At 36.0% G+C, this 25826-nt stretch overlaps 1 protein-coding gene across 1 annotated transcript; it reads right to left on the minus strand.

Annotated features, from left to right (window-relative positions):
• Window positions 1–166: 166 nt before the first annotated feature.
• LOC103506044 (eukaryotic translation initiation factor 4E-binding protein 1) lies at window positions 167–24220 on the minus strand. The gene is made up of 6 exons (XM_008470423.3): window positions 23952–24220; window positions 19792–19914; window positions 15264–15364; window positions 14936–15002; window positions 568–643; window positions 167–493 (listed from the first exon to the last, which is right to left on the minus strand). The coding sequence occupies exons 2-5, from the start codon at window positions 19910–19912 to the stop codon at window positions 600–602; spliced, it is 333 nt and encodes a 110-aa protein (XP_008468645.1). The 5' UTR covers window positions 19913–19914; window positions 23952–24220; the 3' UTR covers window positions 167–493; window positions 568–599.
• Between the last annotated feature and the right edge of the window lie 1606 nt (window positions 24221–25826).

The following is a 25826-nucleotide window of genomic DNA, read 5'->3' on the forward strand; positions in this document are numbered from 1 at the left end:
CTAAAGCTCTAAATAATCGAGCCACTTAAGCCAACGATTGTTGAAGCACTCAGAAAAATTAAGTCATCCGGGTCATGTCAGAGTCAGTAGAACTAATGCCCGGGACTACACTCGGAGATTAATTTTTTAATCCATTTGGATTAATCTCAAAATGAAGCATATATCCCAGGCATAAGTAGGTTATAAGATATAACATCGTCCAATTCCAAATAATACATCTGCGAGGCGCGGTATTAGATAAGGACGTTTGTACTGTGCGCACGTTGCACGCAAGTCTTGGTAGGATTTTAAGGAACGTTGAAATTGAATTTCAGCGAACATACCAAGTTTTCAGAGCACTGCAACTGCAATATATTCCTTCCTTGAGGGACGCTGTCATCGCGCCGTTTGAAGAATTCTTCAAAAGACGAGAGGAAGGGAGGTTCATACGATGTATAAGGGAATGGAAAGAGAAGAAGAGGAAGAGAGAGACGGAGTGAACACAACATGACATTATGAAATAGGTAACTACAAAACTTATTACCTTTATATGATACAATGGATACACGTTCCGGTTTTGATCTTATCGGCTGAGCAGCATAATGGTGACGTCATGGGAGTTAGAGATCAATTTCGAATTGGCTTTCTTCCGATTCACTGGCACCTGGAAAACCAAACAGAAATGACATAGGTTAGATTAGAATATAATAAAATCGTCTCGGTGGTGTAGTGGTCAAGGGCCTGGTAATCAGGAGGGCGTGGGTTCAATCTCAGCCGCGGAGCGGATACAAAATTTTACCCTCAACATTATTTGAGCATTTGACCACAATGATAGTGGTAGCTAGTTGGTAGTTGGGTAGAAGAGCTCCCGTAGGAGATTCCTACCACATAAAACACATAGTAAAAGAAAGAGGAAAAAAGAAGAAGAGAACAGTCGAAAATTTGTAACAAATTTGACTTCATGACTTGACGTCATTTGAGAGAGATAGGGGCCATCTGACGGTAATAGTGTGCTAATGCTAATTTTCATCGTAAAATATACGCAGACCATTGTTTTCCTAGGAGGCGTAAAGGTCATTCTCTCCATGGCGTAGATTTCTCTACGGAAATGTTCGTGTCTAGGGTCATAACTGTCATGTGACGTCAAATTTCACGATTTTCGTATTATTATTATTATTTTTTTTTACTTTTTATTTATTAATATTATTATTTATATATAATATATGAGGCATCGAAAAATTACTTAGAGAAAATTATTTGTATATTTTGTACTATCTCTAGGAAATGTGAACCAACAACACTACCTGCCTCGGTGGCATACAATGTTGTTGAAAAAATGGAAAACATACTTGTCTGATAATTTTGTTGTCCGAGTAATGTTCAAGTGTTAAGGTCAATAAACAAACAAGACCGCACGAGTGTGGTTTATTTTGGGAGGTAAATTGTTCTCAATAATAATATTATTGCGAATTACACACTTGTAAGTAAACATAATAAAAGAAAGTAAATATCCACTGACATTGTTGTGCGATTTTAGTAAAATAATAAATTTTCTTCCTTTGGTGCCATAGAAAAAACATGCGTACTTAACCAGTATTTTCTATTTTCTTTATCTATTTCTCATTCTTCTCCTTTACACTATCCTAACTAGGTTGGGTGGAAGAGCTCACTGCGTGAAAAGCCTTGAAAAAAGATATACTTTAGTCGCGGTGACGACAATTTTATGTCACATAATAGCATTTCCAACTACAAAGTGTAAGGTTGCTTTCAGGAACAGGCTGTAGAAACCTTGGCAGATAAAAGAAAACATAAAATGCACACAAACATAATGGTCTTACATTTGTCTCACTGCATGGCAAATGGGTACTTGGAATAAATATTCAATTTGGATATGTTTTCTTGTTTTTATGACGGCATATGAAATGAGCGTGTAATAATGTGATTGTATAAAATACAGGGAGAACAGTGAAAATGTAAAAAAAGACAAGTTGTTGGTATGAACATAAACAACAAGTAATACATCTTAATCATAACGTCGTAGTGTGTTTATACCTAGGGAACAAGTGTTCTTGGATACTACATAAGTACACAAACATTTATTTTTATCTACAGAATGTCCTGGGACAAACTAGTTTATCCTGAAAAATGGGGGGACTCTCAAAGTTTATAGGTAAGGTTGCAAATTGAGACCACGTAGGCACTACATTTTGTTTCCTAACCGCTAGCGCAGGGTTGATTTCCGTCCGGGGCGACCTTTATTCAAAAAAGATGATGTTCGGTCTACTATCCTTTCTTCCTTCTCTCTTCGATTTAGGGACAAAAAGAACATAGTATAATCTAAATTATAGTTCCCTCTACAGTGGCGTAGCGTGGTCTAAATTCAAGTGTAGGGCACAAAATTGTTATTTTTCGGCCAAAAACCAATTTTCGGTCGTATTCTGGCGGTTTTTCGGGCAACAAAAGTTCTTCCCTGGGATTTCGAGGCCGAAAATTCGGTTCCACACTCGCCTTAGTATGCCTGATAATCCTGGCTAGGAAAATTGTTTGTTCAACTTAAAGAAAAGAAAAAAAATCTGACCACTTTTCGGATACCTACTTGACCTACAGCTTGCTGTAAGTACATTGATTATATAAAGTCAATATTTAAGGGTATTTGAGTGAAATTTTGAGTATATGGCCGCCATACACGCCCTACATGGACGCTACGCCACTGTCCCTCTATAAATGCTTCGTTCATTAGTCTAATTCTGACGGGCAACACAGTAAAAACATTCCAGTTACTCGATATACATAATCGTCCCACATCCTATTTAGGAACCTATAAAAAAAATTCTAGCATATTTGCAAGTCCCCTCTCACACTAGGTAGGATGAGTAGGATTTAAACTGTGATAACATCAATTTACTTGACTTGAATATGTGTATTTCAAGTAAATTCAACCTCATTTTGTGAAGTTAGTGACATTTCATAAGTGTAGACGACAAAACGAAGTCCATATTCCGCCCGAGATGTAAATTGGTCATTGGTCATTGTTTTTTTTTTTTTTTTTTTTTTTTTTTTTCCAATGGTCAATTGAAACTTTTTTTTTTTAGGTACTTGTAAACATACCAATGGTCAATCGTAACATTTTTTTTATAGGTACTAGTCAAGCATAGGACTATAGCTCATACTGAGGTCACGTGATAATCACATTTCCCAGTCATGTTCTGCACATGTCATGTCAAACTAACGTCTGGCAAAGAAGACGAGGAAAAGGTAGCGCGTCATCAAATCAATATTACCTTCCCTCCTTCCCTTAACCATTAACTACTTATTAAGAAATAAATATAGCTCCATAGAGAGTAAAAATATCAAATACGGGGAAAAAACAGGAACAAGCTGGGCCTGTCCCTCCGGGAATTTTTTAGCCCGTAGTTTATTCGATCGTGATTGAAGAAAATCAGTACCTATGTACCTACCTAGTTTGTTTAATATTCAGTTTATTATTATTCTTGATTTGATTTTTCGATTTTACTTTCATGTAATAATAGTCTGATGTATCTGTCGTACATAGGTTGTGTTGTTTACCTATTCTTATGGAACATAGGGTATTCGGTCTGATAAGTACGAGTATTCATCTTTGCACTCTCGGTGACTTTCTGATTGATTTTTCTTTAAATTCTTTTGGACCTTTTTAGATCTCTCAGTCGAGTTATAAAAGGCAAAACACTCATATCTGTTGTTACCTATAGAACGTACTCTTTCAACTAGGACAAGAAAAGTACGTATCTGTCGTACATAGGTTGTGTTGTGTACCTATTCTTATGGAACATAGGGTATTCGGTCTGATAAGTACGAGTATTCATCTTTGCACTCTCGGTGACTTTCTGATTGATTTTTCTTTAAATTCTTTTGGACCTTTTAGATCTCTTAGTCGAGTTATAAAAGGCAAAACACTCATATCTGTTGTTACCTATAGAACGTACTCTTTCAACTAGGACAAGAAAAGTAGGGAACAAGTGTTCTTGGATACTACATAAGTACACAAACATTTATTTTTATCTACAGAATGTCCTGGGACAAACTAGTTTATCCTGAAAAATGGGGGGACTCTCAAAGTTTATAGGTAAGGTTGCAAATTGAGACCACGTAGGCACTACATTTTGTTTCCTAACCGCTAGCGCAGGGTTGATTTCCGTCCGGGGCGACCTTTATTCAAAAAAGATGATGTTCGGTCTACTATCCTTTCTTCCTTCTCTCTTCGATTTAGGGACAAAAAGAACATAGTATAATCTAAATTATAGTTCCCTCTACAGTGGCGTAGCGTGGTCTAAATTCAAGTGTAGGGCACAAAATTGTTATTTTTCGGCCAAAAACCAATTTTCGGTCGTATTCTGGCGGTTTTTCGGGCAACAAAAGTTCTTCCCTGGGATTTCGAGGCCGAAAATTCGGTTCCACACTCGCCTTAGTATGCCTGATAATCCTGGCTAGGAAAATTGTTTGTTCAACTTAAAGAAAAGAAAAAAAATCTGACCACTTTTCGGATACCTACTTGACCTACAGCTTGCTGTAAGTACATTGATTATATAAAGTCAATATTTAAGGGTATTTGAGTGAAATTTTGAGTATATGGCCGCCATACACGCCCTACATGGACGCTACGCCACTGTCCCTCTATAAATGCTTCGTTCATTAGTCTAATTCTGACGGGCAACAGAGTAAAAACATTCCAGTTACTCGATATACATAATCGTCCCACATCCTATTTAGGAACCTATAAAAAAAATTCTAGCATATTTGCAAGTCCCCTCTCACACTAGTGCAAGTCCCCCTCTCACACTAGTGCAAGTCCCCTCTCACACTAGTGCAAGTCCTCTCTCACACTAGTGCAAGTTCCCTCTCACACTAGTGCAAGTCCCCTCTCACACTAGTGCAAGTCCCCTCTCACACTAGTGCAAGTCCTCTCTCACACTAGTGCAAGTCCCCTCTCACACTAGTGCAAGTCCCCTCTCACACTAGTGCAAGTCCCCTCTCACACTAGTGCAAGTATATTTAATTCACAAATACTTAAAATTTCTTCGTGTTATTTTCCATTTTATTGTATAATTATTACCTACCTATTTAATTAAATTCATAAAATACATATTTATTTTAAAAAGCATATTCTAGTTTGTTGATAAAAAAGGATTCCGTGTTAATTCACAAATACTTAAAATTTCTTCGTGTTATTTTCCATTTTATTGTATAATTATTATTACCTACCTATTTAATTAAATTCATAAAATACATATTTATTTTAAAAAGCATATTCTAGTTTGTTGATAAAAAAGGATTCCGTGTGTTGTTTTATTTTAATCTTTTATCTAGGGGGGCACGGTTAGTAGTCCAGTGGTAACGTGGTTGCTTGCCATGCAGAAAATACCGGGGTTCGACTCCTACCATCGACACAAATATTCACTATCTATTACGCCACGGTGACAAGTTGATATTGACTAACATCAGAAAAGAAGAAAACGGGACTTGAAAATATTTTCTAAAAAAAGAACATATTTCTTTTTATTATTTTTAAAATAGAATACATTTTACAATGGATTTTTTTTTTTCTTTTTCGATTAGGTATTTGACAGTTTTACCAAGATTCATTTTATGTCATTTCAATTTTTGATTTTCTACTGGGACTTAGAATCTATCGTTTATATTCTTTTTCTCTTTTATGAGTTCACCATGGTGAAAGTGAATAGAGAAAAGCGGAATCTTTTTGTCGCTTACTTACGCACCATGACACAAACAGTCAATATTCACGGAAACGAGCACACAAAAGGTTAACACTTATATTGCTTGGAAAATGTTAAAAAGAACGAATATCAAGTATTCAGGTTAGAGTTTTTAGGTATTTCCCTCCTAAATTATTGCTTCAACTTGAAAATGAGAGCGTACCTACTAATATTGAAAAGAAATAGGTAACATAATTCTTGTTCTTGTGAAAACTTAGTGCGTTATCTACGGTTACAAATAACGCAGAAAACACCACGCCACCTTGAACTTTTGAAACAACAAGCTGGTCCCGCCCCTCCGGGAATTTTTTAGCCCGTAGTTTACTCGATCGTGGTTAAAGAAAATGAGTACCTATGTACTATTATTACTCGTACTGCGTGTTCGGGAGGTTGCGTATACGGTCGCGCTGCGCGCTCCCGGGGCTTCGCGGGGTTCAGTCTATTTTTAAGAGTAATGTCAGGTAACAATCACAGGACTCAGCTTCGTGAGAACAATTGAGAAGGTGGTTGAAATCCCATCAAAAAGACGAAGTGACCTAATAGCCTGATGTAATCCCAGCGATATTTCTACCACATGAAAGCAACATGTAACACTGTTTGCCTTAACAATAGACTGAAATTAGACCCACATTAGATTTTATCCCTGCAGTGTTACCTTGTACGGGTCCATTGTATCAGAAAATATGGCTACTCGATTCCACCGTCATTTTTGGTTTGATAAAGAGAATTTTTTCATTACTATCGTAACAATAAAGGAAGGACGGGCTAAAAAGTCGTATTTTTGTGTACAAAAGGGGGGACAGAGTGTCAGAATAGCGGCAATCGTGGATAACGCAAAAAATCTTCAACGGGGAAAATACGACTATAATGAGGCATTGTTTTGATGCCCATCCATAATCCATATTGGTTGACAGTTTTGTAGGTACTTAGTATGACTAAATAAATATAGCACTACACCTATTGACGAAAAAATACTAATGCACTTTGAAAGATTTTCTTTTCCTAACTATAATGATTAACTTGTCATTTTCTACGATTTTAAAAATATGTCCTTATGGCCTATTAATAATAATGGATAGGTATATAATCATAAAAAGATCTTTTAAAAAAATAATAAAAGAATTGAAAAACTCATTTTCACTTAAAAATCTTAAAATCTAGGTAAATCTTAAAAAAAAAAAAAAAAAAAAAAAAAATTTAAAAAAAGGGTCTATTTAGTCTATTTTTAAGAGTAATGTCAGGTAACAATCACAGGACTCAGCTTCGTGAGAACAATTGAGAAGCTGGTTGAAATCCCATCAAAAAGACGAAGTGACCTAATAGCCTGATGTAACCCCAGCCATATTTCGACCACATGAAAACAACATGTAACACTATTTGCCTTAACAATAGACTGAAATTAGACCCACATTAGATATTATCCCTGCAGTGTTACCTTGTACGGGTCCATTGTATCAGAAAATAGGGCTACTCGATTCCACCGTCATTTTTGGTTTGATAAAGAGCAAACAGCAAAGTTCTTTCTGAAATTCCGATCAGCCAAAAGTGGCTGTGAAATCGCGCCTTATGTATTGTGAGAAATTTAACGCGCCTATCATATTGAACAGGCTGTGATGAAAAATTATAAAAAACCCAGTTCTTTTATTTCTTGCAATAGTTTAAATATATTTTTTTCGTTTTAATGGATGGATCGAGCGAAATGAAGTTATTCCATTTTGGTAACAAAGGTAACTAAACCAATAGTAACTTTTTCTTTTGCTCTACGTTTATGCCTTATAAAGATGGCAATAGTAATGAAAATGGATTTTGGAATACCTTTGTTTCGTTGGAAACTTTCAATTGTCTTGTACATTTTTTTATTTATATATTTTATTAATTTATTTTTCGTTGTTGATGTTGATTGTTTTTTTTTTTATGTTTTGTTTGTTTTTTATGTAAATCTAAGTGTTTGCCCTTTGAATCATTTGAGAATTTGAAAATAGTAGCATCCATTTTCTTTGACAATAATATTCTTTGACAATAATCGTTTCATAGCTGCGGAATAAGATTTTTTTTTTTTGCTTTTGCAAGTGCGTAACGAAATGAACAAAGTTCTTCATAGACTAACCCCTAAATTTCTCCCTTCAAATAAAGCCGTGTTGAAACCTAGGCCTACTCTTTATAAACATTCACTGAACACGCAACGAACTTCCGACATGGAATCTTGAAATATCGAGACCAAGACGCCTTATAAGCAACGTGTGGAATCTTGAAAATTCAAGAAAAACAAGCATAAGATAAGTATTGGAAAAAAGAAGAAGAAAAAGAAATACGACTGCCTATAAAAAAATAAATTCCATATGCCTAAACGAAGTGAACTACAAAATATTGACAGAAGTGGAGAATTCTCATGGAAACTGGAGAGAGACGAGAGAAAAAACCTTGAGGAAGTTCACAGCAAATATTATTGTCTGTCGCCGCCATGTTGTTTTTATTTATTTCTTTATTTTTATTCCCCAAGTTCATTCGAGATTTTTAGTCCGTCCTTCCTTTATTATGACAATAGTAATAAAAAGGTATAAGGGACGGACTATTGTATTCGCTTCGGTGTCGTCTGTCGTATCATTTTTTCTGTTATTTACCTACTCGAATTTTTGTTGTTTTCCATTTTATTTTATTTTTTTTTTAATAGGTAATAAAAACATATTTTCTCATTGCAATTCAAGACTGTCCGGTACGTGCTTCCGGATATACAGGGTGGCCGTTAGACTATGATAAGTAGATGTTTTTCTTCTATACAGGGTGCAACGGAAGTATTCCCATTTTTATGTCGTAACAATAAAACTACGGCTACATTAGACTCGTGTTTCATCGTCGTTTTTATCTCGTAGCAATGAAACTGCTACATTAGACTCGTGTGGTCTGTGTCGTAGCATGTCCCCCATCCCGTCGTATGTCCCTCGCCAGATGGGTGATAGAAGACACTGTCGTTTTTATCTCGTAGCAATGGAACTGCTACATTAGACTCGTGTGGTCTGTGTCGTAGCATGTCCCCCATCCCGTCGTATGTCCCTCGCCAGATGGGTGATAGAAGACACAATACTTCCGATTTAGGTGCTGGGTCCACACAAATAGCCTAGATTGATTCAGAAAGTACGTTGGCCCAAATATCGGCCGATCGTATCGGCCTCTTTCAACTTACTCTTCTTGGTGGGACTATTAAAGTGCTAATTTTTATCTGGAACAGTTCCCCGATCTCTCCCTCTTCCCTCATTCTCTCAGATAACCCGGCGACCCTGGAGGAATTTCCCAGTGCACCTCTTTATTTGAATATCGCCGTCATACAGGTGATAAATAATATTGTTCGCCACTTTTCCGATATTGTTCTTTACAAACCTAGCTAACTAAATTTATTACGTACAATATGATCTAGCCCTCTCTCAATTTATATTGCTTGGAAAATGTTTAGATTAAGAAGAACGAATATCAAGTATTCAGGTTCGAGTTTTTAGGTATTTCCCTCCTTAATTATTGCTTCAACTTGAAAATGAGAGCGTACCTACTAATTTTGAAAAGAAATAGGTAACATAATTCTTGTTCTTGTGAAAACTTAGTGCGTTATCTTCGATTACAAATAACGCAGAAAACACCACGCTACCTTGAACTTTTGAAACAACAAGCTGGGCCCGTCCCTCCGGGAATTTTTTAGCCCGTAGTTTACTCGATCGTGGTTAAAGAAAATTAGTACCTATGTACTATTATTACTCGTACTGCGTGTTCGGGAGGTTGCGTATACGGTCGCGCTGCGCGCTCCCGGGGCTTCGCGGGGTTGTACATATGGTCGCGCTGCGCGCTCCTGGGGCTTCATTTTTTCATTACTATCGTAATAATAAAGGAAGGACGGGCTAAAAAGTCGTATTTTTGTGTACAAAAGGGGGGACAGAGTGTCAGAATAGCGGCAATCGTGGATAACGCAAAAAATCTTCAACGGGGAAAATACGACTATAATGAGGTATTGTTTTGATGCCAATCCATAATCCATATTGGTTGACAGTTTTGTAGGTACTAAGTATGACTAAATAAATATAGCACTACACCTATTGACGAAAAAATACTAATGCACTTTGAAAGATTTTCTTTCCCTAACTATAATTATTAACTTGTCATTTTCTACGATTTTAAAAATATGTCCTTATGGCCTATTAATAATAATGGATAGGTATGTATTCATAAAAAGATCTTTTTTAAAAAAATAATAAAAGAATTGAAAAACTCATTTTCACTTAAAAATCTTAAAATCTAGGTAAATCTTAAAAAAACAATTCATAAACGAAGTTCCGACTTGGAATCTTGAAATATCGAGACCAAGACGCCTTATAAGCTACGTATGGAATCTTGAAAATTCAAGAAAAACAAGCCTAAGATAAGTATTGGAAAAAAGAAGAAGAAAAAGAAATACGACTGCCTATAAAAAAAAAAAAAATGAATTCCATATGCCTAAACGAAGTGAACTACAAAATATTGACAGAAGTAGAGAATTCTCATGGAAACTGGAGAGAGACGAGAGAAAAAACCTTGAGGAAGTTCACAGCAAATATTATTGTCTGTCGCCGCCATGTTGTTTTTATTTATTTCTTTATTTTTATTCCCCAAGTTCATTCGAGATTTTTATATCATTTTTTCTGTTATTTACCTACTCGAATTTTTGTTGTTTTCCATTTTATTTTATTTTTTTTTTAATAGGTAATAAAAACATATTTTCTCATTGCAATTCAAGACTGTCCGGTCTACATTAAAATTACTTAGGTAGGTATAAGTACTTATTAGCAAATTTCTTCTTTATGAGACAGAAAGAGTACCTAGTAAAACATTTTAGTGTAGGTAGGTAGGTAGGTTTCCTAAAGGGATCATTGGTATCAATACCTATTACTTATTGACCTAGGTACCTAATACTTAGGTACTGAAGCATAATAGGTCGGTATATCAATTTATTCAATTTTTCCCAAAGTTAATGTTGGTGAAAATAAGATAAATTCTGATTAAATTTAATTCTCAACTATAACTTTTCCTTGCAACAGCCCAATAAACTATATGAAATCACAAATGATTGACAACTAGTGCAATGTATGATCGACAACTAGAACAGGTGATCGAGAACTAGTGCATTTTTTGATCGAAATTAGATACACACTGATCGAGAACTAGTGCTTTTCTAAAAACAAAAACAAGCTGGGCCCGTCCCTCCGGGAATTTTTTAGCCCGCAGTTTATTCGATCGTGATTAAAGAAAATCAGTACCTATGTACCTACCGAATTTGTTTAATATTCAGTTTATTATTATTCTTGATTTGATTTTTCGATTTTACTTTCACGTAATGATTTAAAATCAAGACTAGAGCCCGTTCTCCCTTTATTCCCAATATAAGCTTTAAGTCACCCATCCATTTACTGGCCTTGCTCCTTGCTCGGCGTAGAGACCGACCGACAGACGACACTGAAGCGAATACAATAGTCCGTCCCTTATACCTTTTTATTACTATTGTAATAATAAAGGAAGGACGGACTAAAAATGCAAGTTCAATAAAAAGTAGCTTAAGGCAATTACTGATAATAATTGATAAATGAACTGTACGTACTGCATCCCAGGGCCCAAGCCCAAGCAACACAAAACCAAATTCTAGCAACATCAATTCGCTATTTACTACAGGAGAGGACCAAATACACATTATTATTCCAAACATATTTAGTGCTTCATATTCTGCACAGATTAAGCACACGGATTTATATTAAACGAAACAAATTAAATATATATGTAGCTGTGTAGATATGCTGATTTACATTTAACTAATTTATAATCCATGTAGGTATGATTCTACACAAGGGTAGGCGTAGTCAAGGTTTCCATATCATTGCATTCTGCACAGATTAAGCACACGGATTTATATTAAACGACACAAATTATATATATAGCTGTGTAGATACATATGCTGATTTACATTTAACTAATTTATAATCCATGTAGGTATGATTCTACACAAGGGTAGGCGTAGTCAAGGTTTCCATATCATTGCACATTATTATTCCAAGCATATTTAGTGCTTCATATTCTGCACAGATTAAGCACACGGATTTATATTAAACGACACAAATTATATATAGCTGTGTAGATATGCTGATTTACATGTAACTAATTTATAATCCATGTAGGTATGATTCTACACAAGGGTAGGCGTAGTCAAGGTTTCCATATCATTAAACTTATACAGGGTGTTGCATTCTTCTCCCCTACAACCTGACCCCTTCCTCTGAATACAAGATATTACACCCACCTACGAGAACCTATGAGGCCTGCGCATTCTTCTCCCCTACAACCTGACCCCTTCCTCTGAATACAAGATATTACACCCACCTACGAGAACCTATGAAGCCTGCTAAGTGCCAATGATCTACTAGTGCTAATTTAATAATCACTAATTTAATGCCCACTCGATTTTTCCTAAAGGAATGTAGTTAAATATTAAGGATCCAATATTGTAAGGACACCCTGTACATCCACTTACTATGCCGGTATACCAGTATTTACCAGTAATCACTACTGATCTACTGAGAGAATATCGATTATTATGAACCTGGTATGTATCAATAGAAATAGACTCATTTCTATAAATATATTTGTAATTAATCAGTACTGATCTACTGAGAGAATATCGATTATTATGAACCTGGTATGTATCAATAGAAATAGACTCATTTCTATAAATATATTTGTAATTAATAGGTACATGATTTAAATCTATTTTTAATTAATGCCTGATTTAAACCGGAAGCTGATTAAGTGCTCTCCCTGAATAGATTTTCCTCACAAAATATCTTTAACATGCCTTGGTGGTGTGGTCAAGACGTTCGCCTGGTAAACAGGAGGGCGTGGGTTCATAGATTTTCCTCACAAAATATCTTTAACATGCCTTGGTGGTGTGGTCAAGACGTTCGCCTGGTAAACAGGAGGGCGTGGGTTCAATCCTAACCGGGGCGGGTTTGCCGTTTGAATCTTTTGAGAATTTGAAAATAGTAGCATCCATTTTCTTTGACAATAATCGTTTCATAGCTGCGGAATAAGATTTTTTTTTTTTTTTTGCTTTTGCAAGTGCGTAACGAAATGAACAAAGTTCTTCATAGACTAACCTCTAAATTTCTCCCTTCAAATAAAGCCGTGTTGAAACCTAGGCCTACTCTTTATAAACATTCACTGAACACGCAACGAACTTACGAAGTTCCACCACGTTAGCCAATATACCGGAATGAAGAACTTTTTATAACTTGCTAATAACTTGATCAGAGACTTGGTATGATTAGCTAGGTATATGTAACTAAGTTGGAGTGTGAGGTGTGAGCAATTGGAGATTTCTCATTCCTGACAACTTGACAAGAATAATCTTTTATTCGATTTTTCTTTTCTTTTAATGGGGGATTAACTGTATACTGTATAGCCCCACCATGTTAGCCAATATACCGGAATGAAGAACTATTTATAACTTGCTAATAACTTGATCAGAGACTTGGTATGATTAGCTAGATATGTAACTAAGTTGGAGTGTGAGGTGTGAGCAGTTGGAGATTTCTCATTCCTGACAACTTGACAAGAATAATCTTTTATTCGATTTTTCTTTTCTTTTACTTAATGGGGGGTTAACTGTATAGCCATAGCCACTAAGGTATTCAGAGACAGGGGTTTTGCCCTCCATCCAACAAAAAGTTACCCGCCTCCTCACATAAATCTCACTCAAAATTCTGTATAGCCACTAAGGTATTCAGAGACAGGGGTTTTGCCCTCCATCCAACAAAAAGTTACCCGCCTCCTCACATAAATCTCACTCAAAACTGAGTGGGGCCAGAGAATCCAGCGACTACCCAAATGGTCACTCTTCCTGATCCTAACCACGCCCAATGTTGTTTAACTTTAGTGATCTACTGGGAACTGATACAATCAACGTGCTGTCACCACTGCACTGACAACGCGGATATATAAGCTCTCGACTCTCGAGTGACTACACTTTGAGAAGAAAAGGTTATCTGTATTTCATAAGGTGATTCCCTACAATCCCTACCCTAGCAATGCATTGAATGGAAATTGTTATGAAAAATAAAAATACATCAGCGTCCTTTAGCAAAAAGTCAAAACCTCAGCATACTAAGTAGATCACACAGGGCAAAAATTTTACTTTTCAATTCAAAACCAAAACACTTTGTCAAGGTCTCTGTTTGATAAAAGGTTAACATCCCTGTTCAAGGTTTTTTTTTTATGGAGCGAGCAGGGGTTCTATTTTTATAGGGTGGGGCGTTAACACCTATACTAAAAAATATTACCAACGCCATATTCAACTTTTGCAAAGGTTTCTCATTATAATTTAGGAGTGTCTTTAGACACTCTAAGAGACATTTAAAGTGCCAATTTTTATCTAGAACAGTTCCCTGATCCCTCCCTCTTCCCTCATTCTCTCAGATAACCCGGTTTAAAGACACTCTAAGAGACATTTAAAGTGCCAATTTTTATCTAGAACAGTTCCCTGATCCCTCCCTCTTCCCTCATTCTCTCAGATAACCCGGCGACCTTGGAGGAAATTTCCCAGTGCACCTCTTTATTTGAATATCGCCGTCATACAGGTGATAAATATTGTTCGCCACTTTTCCGATATTGTTCTTTACAAACCTAGCTAACTAAATTTATTACGTACAATATGATCTAGCCCTCTCTCAACTCTATTAATAATTTATTAATACCTACACTACTTAATATGTAGGTACATGTGTGAGAGGCAACTAATAATGCTTTCGTGCCTCGCCTTTTCGCTCAAGTTCGACCAGCTCCTCAGGTGTCCCTAAGAGGCTGAGTAAACTTGGGAAGTTGGTTTGGAACTATTTCTAATTAAACTCACGTGAAAAATCAAACGCTTCGATGTGCGAAACTTTTTCATACATTCAAAGCACAGAGCCGAAAAAAACTTCGAACCCGTGACCTCCAGTGTGCAAGTCGAGTATGTTAGCTACTCGGTCACGGAGGTTGGTGTTCTCAAAAATTAGAAAGAGAGAAAAAAAAAAAATGCAGTCAAGACACAATACTTCCGATTTAGGTGCTGGGTCCACACAAGTAGCCTAGATTGATTCAGAAAGTACGTTGGCCCAAATATCGGCCGATCGTATCGGCCTTATCGGCCTCTTTCAACTTACTCTTCTTGGTGGGACTATCGGCTCCTTCGCTGGCCGTCACTGGGGCAGTGTCCCGAATTTCTTTCACCCTCAACATTATTTGAGCATTTGACCACAATGATAGTGGTAGCTAGTTGGTAGTTGGGTAGAAGAGCTCCCGTAGGAGATTCCTACCACATAAAACACATAGTAAAAGAAAGAGGAAAAAAGAAGAAGAGAACAGTCGAAAATTTGTAACAAATTTGACTTCATGACTTGACGTCATTTGAGAGAGATAGGGGCCATCTGACGGTAATAGTGTGCTAATGCTAATTTTCATCGTAAAATATACGCAGACCATTTCTTTCACCAGAATGTTGGGAATGCTCAGTACATTCTGAGGTGGAGTTTGGGACAGGGGCGAATTTCTGAGGTGAAGCAAAGAGGAACGGTCGTAGACTAGACGGGTGCCTGGAATGAAAGATAGTAGGGGATGATTACTATTACTCAACTAATTTCCTCTTTCTTATTTTTACTTTCTATTACTACAGTATAGCGAGCTATACTAGTAATGAAAGTATTGCAATCGGTCCAAATTTTCAAAATCGGGAAAGCGGCTGTCAATAAAAAAGTAGGTACATTTTATTACTCCTGTTATGACCATTATTCAGATATGAAATCTCATAAAGCTACAGAGAGAGCAGTCCATAGGATCTTAAATTAACAAGATACGAAATAATAGAGGTTGGGTGGAAGAGAAGGTCTATTTATCACGAGAAATACAGATAGTAGAGAAGGGCCAAACGCCAAACACTAGGATGGAATTTCTACAAATTTAAAAGGGAAAATCTCTGTGAGCTTGTTTCTTGAAGTAGGCACCTATTTAGTATAACTTCTCACGTTTTTGATTTGTCTGTTTTACTTAAATCACAGCAATGTTGATTACGTTGACAAGAAGAGAACATATTTAGTTGATTATAATTTACCTATACTTTAGTATTAGTACATTTATATATTTTATTAATTTTTGGAATCTCTGGAACTATATTGTTGAATTTGTTCCGGAGGCCTGAACCCTGAAACTCCTGAAAGGCAGGATCTCCAGAGTTAGTGATTTATCACTAACACTAAGTTTAGTGAATTCTTAGCAAATCTAGTGATTTTTGAAAGAAATGTCTTCTACCCTCAAAAACCACGAATAAACTACTATTGTGAAGAATTTGGAAATCTAGTGATTTTCAAGTCAAATCTAGTGATTTTTAAAAATTTGGTGAGAGGACCAAAGTAGGTACCATACCTGCCTACGAAGTATCATACTCCAAAGTCAAGTCAACCTCAGAAGTAAAGATAGGTATTAGCGCAAATACCTTGTTTCTCAAAGTAGGCACCTACCTATATTTATTCCTTCTTATATTGATTTCATGTATGTATTCAATTATGACATTTCCTTATTCTAACTTTCATTTGTCAAGAACACACCTACTTAACATTTAAAAAAAAAAAAAAAATCTGGTGTGAACATCACACGACTTTCCTTATCCTATTAAAAGATGCTCATTTGGGTGTTTTTCTATTGTAACTTTTACAATATCTCTAACCGTTTATGGTCAGTATAGCTGAAAACCGTCAAAAAGTGGTCGAAATCCGCCAAAAAGCGACCAAAATGCCGTCATCTGCAGCACCCATCCTAACCAAAAGTTTCGTGTTGCATCCTTCTCACATTGGACAGCTGTACGTTAAATTTTAAGTCTCTAGCCTCTAGCAGTCTAGCTCTTACCGTTCTCGAGATATTTTGTTTACAGAGTACAGACAGACACACGGACCAATGGCTGAAACTTTGGATTTAGACTCTAGGGACCTCAAAACGTGTTTTGGCACTAAAAACTGACCATTCAGAAGTAAAGATAGGTATTAGCGCAAATACCTTGTTTCTCAAAGTAGGCACCTACCTATATTTATTCCTTTTTATATTGATTTCATGTATGTATTCAATTATGACATTTCCTTATTCTAACTTTCATTTGTCAAGAACACACCTACTTAAAATTTAAAAGGGGGATGATTACTCAACTAATTTCCTCTTTCTTATTTTTCATTTTCAGTTATGCAACGTTGCGCGTGGTTGGTATCCGGATGGGTGACTCTCCCCGGACCCACTCAGGCTGGGTGAGATGTTAATGTGAGGAGGGAGCTACTAAAAAAACCTCACCAGTTAAAGCAACTGTGAACAAATTGGCAGTTTTATGTAAAATTAGTAAAATATGGTGTTCTTTTTTTTCCAAATGGATTGGCGTTAAACGTGTGAATTTGTGAATTCCATTTTTTTGTTGTTCTCTGGCAAAACTAGCTTCTCGATAAAGGGGATGATTACTCAACTAATTTCCTCTTTCTTATTTTTCATTTTCAGTTAGGCAACGTTGCGCGTGGTTGGTATCCGCATGGGTGACTCTCCCCGGACCCACTCAGACTGGGTGAGATGTTAATGTGAGGAGGGAGCTACTAAAAAACCTCACCAGTTAAACTGTGAACAAATTGGCAGTTTTATGTAAAATTAGTAAAATATGGTGTTCTTTTTTTTTCCAAATGGATTGGCGTTAAACGTGTGAATTTGTGAATTCCATTTTTTTGTTGTTCTCTGGCAAAACTAGCTTCTCGATAAGATAACGTATCACTTTGAGCCAGCCCAGTTAGCTTAGTTGGTAGTGCGTCTGCCTTGTAAGCGCTAGGCCGCGGGTTCGATTCCCGCCCGGGGCGGATTTTATCAATGCATTTCAAGTTTTGAATAGGTATGAGCTTTTCCTCTTTTTATAAAAGACTAGTACATAAATATGTACAAATAACATGTCTAATGTCTGATCAATGCTAAATGGTAGATGTTTATGACATGGGGATTAGCTATATTACTTAGGTACTTTTTAAACAGTGTAGAACCTGTGAACAACTACTTATCCACTATGGGATTTCAACAGTCTTTTTTAACTTTCTATTATTTTCCAAGATATCCTTGAAAATATTTAACTCTACAATGGGGCAAGGCCTTAGCTCTTGAAGGGGGTACTTTTCTGTTTAAAGGAAGACAGACCTACATATGCACCTGAACAAGGACTGAAAAAAAAAAAAAAAAAAAATAGAAATGGAATTTTAATTGTGATAACGTTATCTTATCTCTTCCCTACTTATTAGACCTAGATGCATTTTCAAAATTGACTTGGACTCAAACCACCAACCTCCAGATTCAAATTCCACCATGCTAACCACTACACCACTGAGGTTAGTTACTACCTACCATAAAAATAGTTTCTGTCGGTATCTATTAATTAAATTTTGATTTATGGACACTTCATTTTGTTTTGCTCATGTTCAGAAATACATGCATGTGTTCAATGACTCATCTACATCATGCCATATGCCCAACACTTGTGTTAACTCCTGCCTTGTGTTACTGCAATTACCAATACATTGCTCTCAGTCTCATCACTCTACTACACAACTAACAATATTTGTACAAGTACACATCTTAACACACATTCGTAGCTATGCCCAAAAGAAAACTATGTTTTTGTTATCTCATGAACTCATGATTTAGTTAATTCGATCGTGGTTAAATCAGTACCTATGTATCTACCGAATTTGTTTAATATTCAGTTTATTATTATTATTGATTTCATTTATAATTTTACTTTCATGTAATGATTTAAAATCAAGTCCAGAGTCCGTTCTCCCTTTATTCCTTTTAATGTTTCCTAATGACTGCCAATAAAAGTTTAAGTGACTTAAACTTTATATTGGCCTTGCTTGGCATAGCTTAACATAGGTGATGCTAAAACCGGCCCTCAATTAACGACTGAAGTGTTATCTAAAACTTTCTCGCTTTAGTTCTTTTAGGTTGTCATGACAAATTTCAAGATCAGAGCTCATTTGTGTGAGAAAATGTGAAAAAAATTCCCCAAAAACCAGTTTTTTGTTTTTCGGCTTTTTTTTCTGGACAAAATTTGCACCACCACCACTTTTGTGTTCCTGGTAAAAAGACCTTTAATTTGATATAAAGGTCAACCAGATTTGGATAAGTCCTTCTATGGGAACAGACAGAAACACAGGCAGACAACACCGAGGCAAATACAATAGCCTGCCCTTATACCTTTTTATGACTTAAACTTTATATTGGCCTTGCTTGGCGTAGCTTAACATAGGTGACGCTAAAACCAGCCCTCAATTAACGACTGAAGTGTTATCTAAAACTTTCTTGCTTTAGTTCTCTTAGGTCGTCATGACAAATTTCAAGATCAGAGCTCATTTGTGTGAGAAAATGTGAAAAAAATTCCCCAAAAACCAGTTTTTTTGTTTTTCGGCTTTTTTTTTCTGGACAAAATTTGCACCACCACTTTTGTGTTCCTGGTAAAAAGACCTTTAATTTGATATAAACGGATTTTTTCCACGCTTGGAAAACAATGGGCAATTAAATGGATAAATAGAGTCAGACAAATACGTAACCGTGGATAGCCCGTCTGCCTAGAAAGCGCTAGGTCCAGGGTTCGATTTCCGCCCGGGGTGAACATTATCCGAAACAGATAAGGTTCGTTCTCGGAACGGCTTGCTTTCTTCTGGACAAAATTTGCACCACCACTTTTGTGTTCCTGGTAAAAAGACCTTTAATTTGATATAAAGGTCAACCAGGTTTGGATAAGTCCTTCTATGGGAACAGACAGAAACACAGGCAGACAACACCGAGGCAAATACAATAGCCTGCCCTTATACCTTTTTTTATTACTATCGTAATAATAAAGGAAGGACGGGCTAAAAATTATGGGAAACCTCAAAATCTGGAAAACTTCCGGATACCTACCTAATAATATAGGACTATACTTGTTAAAACAATAAAATAGTAATACAAAACATACCATTAGGAGTGGTTGAGTACAAAGTACCTCCAGGGGTGGAGGAATAATTTGACGGTAACTGAGAATCATCGGTGAGCAATACTCTTCTGATTGGGATAACCTGGCTTTGTGAGGTAGACATGTCTGAGAATAAGAAAACAAATTGATATAAATAAGATAAAATAACCATCTGAACTAGCTATATTAGGAATTGATTACTATTTAGACAGGCAGTCTTGGTTAGAGATCCTATAAATGTGAGAAAAAATTTCTTTTTAGGCCTGTGGTTTGTTCCTGAGAGTAGTTTTATTAAGAGCTAGATGCTTGAAATTTGGTATGTAGCTGTCAAGTGTGACAAGGATGCAACACAGAACTTTTGGTATCTGAACTAGCTATATTAGGAATTGATTACTATTTAAACAGGCAGTCTTGGTTAGAGATCCTATAAATGTGAGAAAAAAATTCTTTTTAGGCCTGTGGTTTGTTCCTGAGACTCCTGAGAGTAGTTTTATTAAGAGCTAGATGCTTGAAATTTGGTATGTAGCTGTCAAGTGTGACAAGGATGCAACACAGAACTTTTGGTTAAGATCAGTGCAACGCTTGGCGGTATTATAACCGCTCTTTGGCAGTTTTTGGTGTAATTTAACAATATCTTGGTAATTGTATGAGCTAGACTTGAAATTTGGTATGTAGTTCACAAATGTGACAAGGATGTAACACAGTATTATAACCGCTCTTTGGCAGTTATTGGTGTAATTTAACAATATCTTGGTAATTGTATGAGCTAGACTTGAAATTTGGTATGTAGTTCACAAATGTGACAAGGATGTAACACAAAACGTTTAGTTGGGATAGGTGCTGCAGTTGGCAGTATTTTGACTGCTTTTTGGTGGTTTTCAGCTATACCGAATATATGGTTAGAGATATTGTAAAAGTTAGGGTAGAAGAACACCCAAATAAGCATCATTCAATAGGATAAGCGCTTTTTGGCGTTTTCAGCTATACCGAATATATGGTTAGAGATATTGTAAAAGTTAGGGTAGAAGAACACCCAAATAAGCATCATTCAATAGGATAAGTGCTTTTTGGCGGTTTTCAGCTATACCGAATATATGGTTAGAGATATTGTAAAAGTTAGGGTAGAAGAACACCCAACTAAGCATCATTCAATAGGATAAGGAAAGTTGTGTGATGTTCACACCAGATTTTCTTGCAAAAATAACTTATTTAACATTAAAGATTATATAGGATAAGGAAAGTTGTGTGATGTTCACACCAGATTTTCTTGCAAAAATAACTTATTTTACATTAAAGATTATAGAGGTATCAGGAATCAAATTGACCAATAGCTCTGAAGTCCAACTAGAAAGAAACATGTAAAAATAGCCAGCCTATATTGGAGGGTAACTATACTAGGTTGTGAGTTCCATGTCCACCTGGGGCAAACTTTATCCTCAACAGAAAAGATTCTTTCGTGGAACAGCTAGCTTTCTCTAAACCTGACCCCTCTTGGGTTTTGAATATTTTGATGAATGGTAAGACCTTTATCATTACAGATTACAGGTTATTTCTATAAAACCTCTTTGAAAATAATAAAGTTGAAGCTTTTTACAATCACTTTTCACAAACACTTCTAAGAGGAAGTTTTTTTTTTTTTTAATTATATAGGTATTTGGTTAAATAACACGCACAAGAGGGTAGAAAACACAAATCAAAGCTGAATAGGGGACAAATAGAAATGTAAGAGAATTTTTAGTTGTGTTTAGCAAAAAGCTTATCACAAATCTTGTTCCCCTCTAATTAAAAACCTTGATAAGCTTTACGACGACTTAAATTGGAATCAACCAGATGGATCCAAAATCCACCATATCTATCACAGTGTGGACCAGACCATTTAGGTTGGTAAAAAAAAAATAAATAAAAAAAAAATATAAATTTAAAGGCCGGTACACAAGCTACGACGTTATCTTTCCACAAATCGTTCCGTGTATACACGATATTTGCGCAAAAATTTCGGGTTATATGAGTGAAATTTGCCCAAAAAATCGTGTACACACGCAATGATTTGTTGCAAACTCAAAAGGTTGGAAAGACCAAACAAGCAGCATGTGTACTGGGCTTTAGATCTTTGAAAGTTCTCAGCTTCACTACAAATAAAATCCATGATTTAAGTAGGTAGTTTCTCTACCGAGTCGTCATGTCCATGTGGATGAGGTTCTATCCCGAAGGTAGGTCCACACTAGAGTTAATCTCCTGACGACAGTGATTTTAGGGGAACTACAAAGTTTCGATCATCCTCTCCTGGTCACAGTGTGGATGCAGCTTTACAAATCATCATCTCCAATACCTTCGAATGCATCATTCTCTACAAACGGAGACTTGCCCATGACTTTCATACCGACTGATGATAGTTTGCCTGAAGATCTCCGTAGAGATGTTCGCGACTCGTTAGAACCATTCTGAAATTCAGAAAAGGAGAAAATATTTTAGGTAGGTACTATTCAATTCATCAACTATGATATTTTAGGTAGGTACTATTCAATTCATCAACTATATTATTTTAGGTAGGTACTATTCAATTCATCAACTATATTATTTTAGGTAGGTACTATTCAATTCATCAACTATGATATTTTAGGTAGGTACAATTAAGTTTCAAGTACCAAAATTGCTGAATTCAATCCCTAATGAATTAAGGAATATTGAAAACAAAAATAAAATGAAGAAGGAAACCACTGAGAAATAGAATAACAACATGGTCAGAAAGTTTCTTATTTTTTATGATAAAAAGAAACTGCCATATGTCTTCGATCATATTCATTACGACTGCAGGCTGGTTTTAGATGCTCGGGAAAACTGCTCAAGACTTCGAAGAGAAGCAGTTTTACTCCTACACATCTTTTACTTTTACATCTAAAGCTTTCGCTTCTTGACACAATTTCAAATGAAAATGACACCTTTGTAAAAGACCATCTTAACTATATATGTATGTCACTTTATTTTGACTACCAAAATCATTTTTCACCCTAAGACTATGGTAAAATTGGCTCTCACAACAATTTAATACCTAAGGGAGAAAAAGGACTTCTGATGATGACGGTAGATGTTTTTTATTTAGGTACTATGACAATTCATTCACAAGCACATGAAACCTAGAGCTGAATCCTCCTCGTCTAAAACTTCAGGTGAATAGCTGAAGTTTGTGTCGACTGAAGAGGAAACAGCTCAGGTCTATGGCATTTTCTTCAAACATTTTCAAGGCAATTTTTTTCTTCTGTGATTCTCAACGCGCTTTTGGCTTCAGGTTACTTATAACTTATAAATCGGTACATACCTGGTACCGTTGACTTTAGCAGTGCCGGTGCCCGTCGTGGGGGGCGGGGGTGCCCCCTCCCCGGGCAGCACAAAAGTGGAAACGGGCTCTAGATTTAAAAAAAAAAAAAAATCGTAACCGGAAAAAACCAATAAACTAGAATGAAAGGGCTTTGCGTAAGATGAAAATAGAAATAAAAATGAAGGGGCAGAATGCAAAATTTTAAAGGGGTGTTTTCTTTCCCCTTATTTCCTTCAAACAGCTGATTTTGTTTTGATTTCGGATTTCGATTTTTGTGGAAAACACAAAACAGGCAAAAATCAAGAAAGGTCACAAGTTTTGGTTTTGGGGAGGACTGAAAGTTTTGCCACTTTTGCCTATTGCCTTCAACTTTTGAAAGCTCCAGACTTGTGAACTAACTCTGCAATGGCATCAAAGAGAGCTGGCAGTAAGTATTTAGCTCTGAAGTCCAACTAGAAAGAAACATGTAAAAATAGCCAGCCTTCTTATATTGGAGGGTAACTATACTAGGTTGTGAGTTCCATGTCCACCTGGGGCAAAATTTATCCTCAACAGAAAAGATTCTTTTGTGGAACAGCTAGCTTTCTCCAATCCTGACCTCTCTTGGGTTTTGAATATTTTGATGAATAGTAAGACCTTTATCATTACAGATTACAGGTTATTTCTATAAAACCTCTTTGAAAATAAAAAAAGTTGAAGCTTTTTACAATCACTTTTCACAAACACTTCTAAGAGGAAGTTTTTTTTTTTTAATTATATAGGTATTATCTTGGTTAAATAACACTGTTTGGTTAAATAACACACAAATGTGATTTGATTGCCAATATTTTTTTTGATCAAAACTTACTTGACAGTGTGATGTAAGTAGATTCACAGAGGTAACTTTTAGCACAGAATTTGCAAAATGCTAATTAGAATTAACGTTTGAGCTCAATACAACTTTCGAACAAAATAACAAAACTTGAATAGGTAATTAGGTACCTAGAGAATTTAGAGATCCTCGAAATAACACACACAGACAAGACACAAGCTCGAGGTTGATAAAAAATTCAAAATCATGGAGATTTGGATTTTGGAGAGAGAAATTCAAATTCAAATAGAATTAGAATTTAATTTTGATTTTGATTTGATAAATTGATGCGAAAAGTTGGTTTGTGTAAAGTGTTTTTGATTTGAACTTTTGAAGTTTTGAAGCGCAAAAGGGGCACGGCGCACGCGTTTGGATGATAAGCGAGTGTAGGGGAAGTAGGAGATGGAGGAGGGGATATTGCTCGCTTCTCAAATATGCGTGGAAGGTCATGCATTCTTTTCAAGGTCATTTGACGCCCTTTCGTTCTCAACGTCCTAATAGTTGAATCCAGAATTTTCCCCACCAGCCAGCCACTCAAAGAAAAAAAAATTGGGTCGTGTGTAGCAGGAACGCTCTCATTTAAATTACATTACCTACAGGACATTATTTAAAAAAATCGGATGAAAATCACAAAAGTGACTTCTAGTTTAGGATAATGAGACGTGCGTTATTAGTTATTAACTTATTATTACAGTTCCCTCTATCAAGCTTTTTTTTCAATACTTATGTTATTATATGTAGTTATTACTTTTCTTTTATATTTTATGATATGTACAACTTGTTTAGTTACTGCATTTCAGTATGTGGATCTAGCCAGGAAGCTCAAATACTACGGATTCATCGAATTTGAACCATGTACATGCGACTTCCCCAAACCCAACAGCTTCTAGTTTAGGATGACGAGACGTGCGTTATTAGTTATTAACTTATTATTACAGTTCCCTCTATCAAGCTTTTTTTTCAATACTTATAAGTTATTATATGTAGTTATTACTTTTCTTTTATATTTTATGATATGTACAACTTGTTTAGTTACTCCGTTTCAGTATGTGGATCTAGCCAGGAAGCTCAAATACTACGGATTCATCGAATTTGAACCATGTACATGCGACTTCCCCAAACCCAACATCTCCAGGTGTTTGAAACCTCTGTCAGCAAGAACCTCACATCCAGGAGATAACTTGTCTAAGTACCCAGATTCTTTGACAATTTTCATGTCTGATGCCTTTCCCCCATAACCTTTTGATACAAAATTGATAAATCCATCAGGGGTACATGAAATTAAATATTTAACTGTATTACAATTTTTATATGCTGAATATGTCTGGCTCTGGTGACTAGGCTTTGAAGGCTTCTCAATTTCAATCTCAAAACAATCAATAATTGATTGAACATAAACAAAATTTGCTCTAAAAGCAAGAGGTAAGTTGGCCCTGATGATCTCTCTTGGGGGCCAGTAGATTAGGGTTTCCAGGTATTTTCCCAGGACTGGAAGAACCTTGGAAAAAATGCGGGAAATGCTGCTTTTGCTGAGTCCAATATTTTTTTATTTTTTTATAACTTAGTATGAATTGCATAGGCTTTTGAGAGCCCCCAAAAAAGCTGCCCATTTTCTGAGTGAGTTTACATTTTTTTATAACTTAGTATGAATTGCATAGGCTTTTGAGAGCCCCCAAAAAAGCTGCCCATTTTCTGAGTGAGTTTACAGCTAAGGCTCACTGAACCACTAAGTAATATACAGCTTAAGTATAGCTGATGATAAATATTAGACAGCATTAAGTAGAAAAAAAAAACCATTCTAAAGTAGTTAGGGTAAGTGCTCCAGTGGTCAGCCCCCCACCCAGTGCTCAATCTTTTGCCAATTTTTCTGTA

This window comes from Diaphorina citri, unplaced genomic scaffold (genome assembly GCF_000475195.1).
Source record: "Diaphorina citri unplaced genomic scaffold, Diaci psyllid genome assembly version 1.1 scaffold211, whole genome shotgun sequence".
Taxonomy (NCBI): domain Eukaryota; kingdom Metazoa; phylum Arthropoda; class Insecta; order Hemiptera; family Psyllidae; genus Diaphorina; species Diaphorina citri.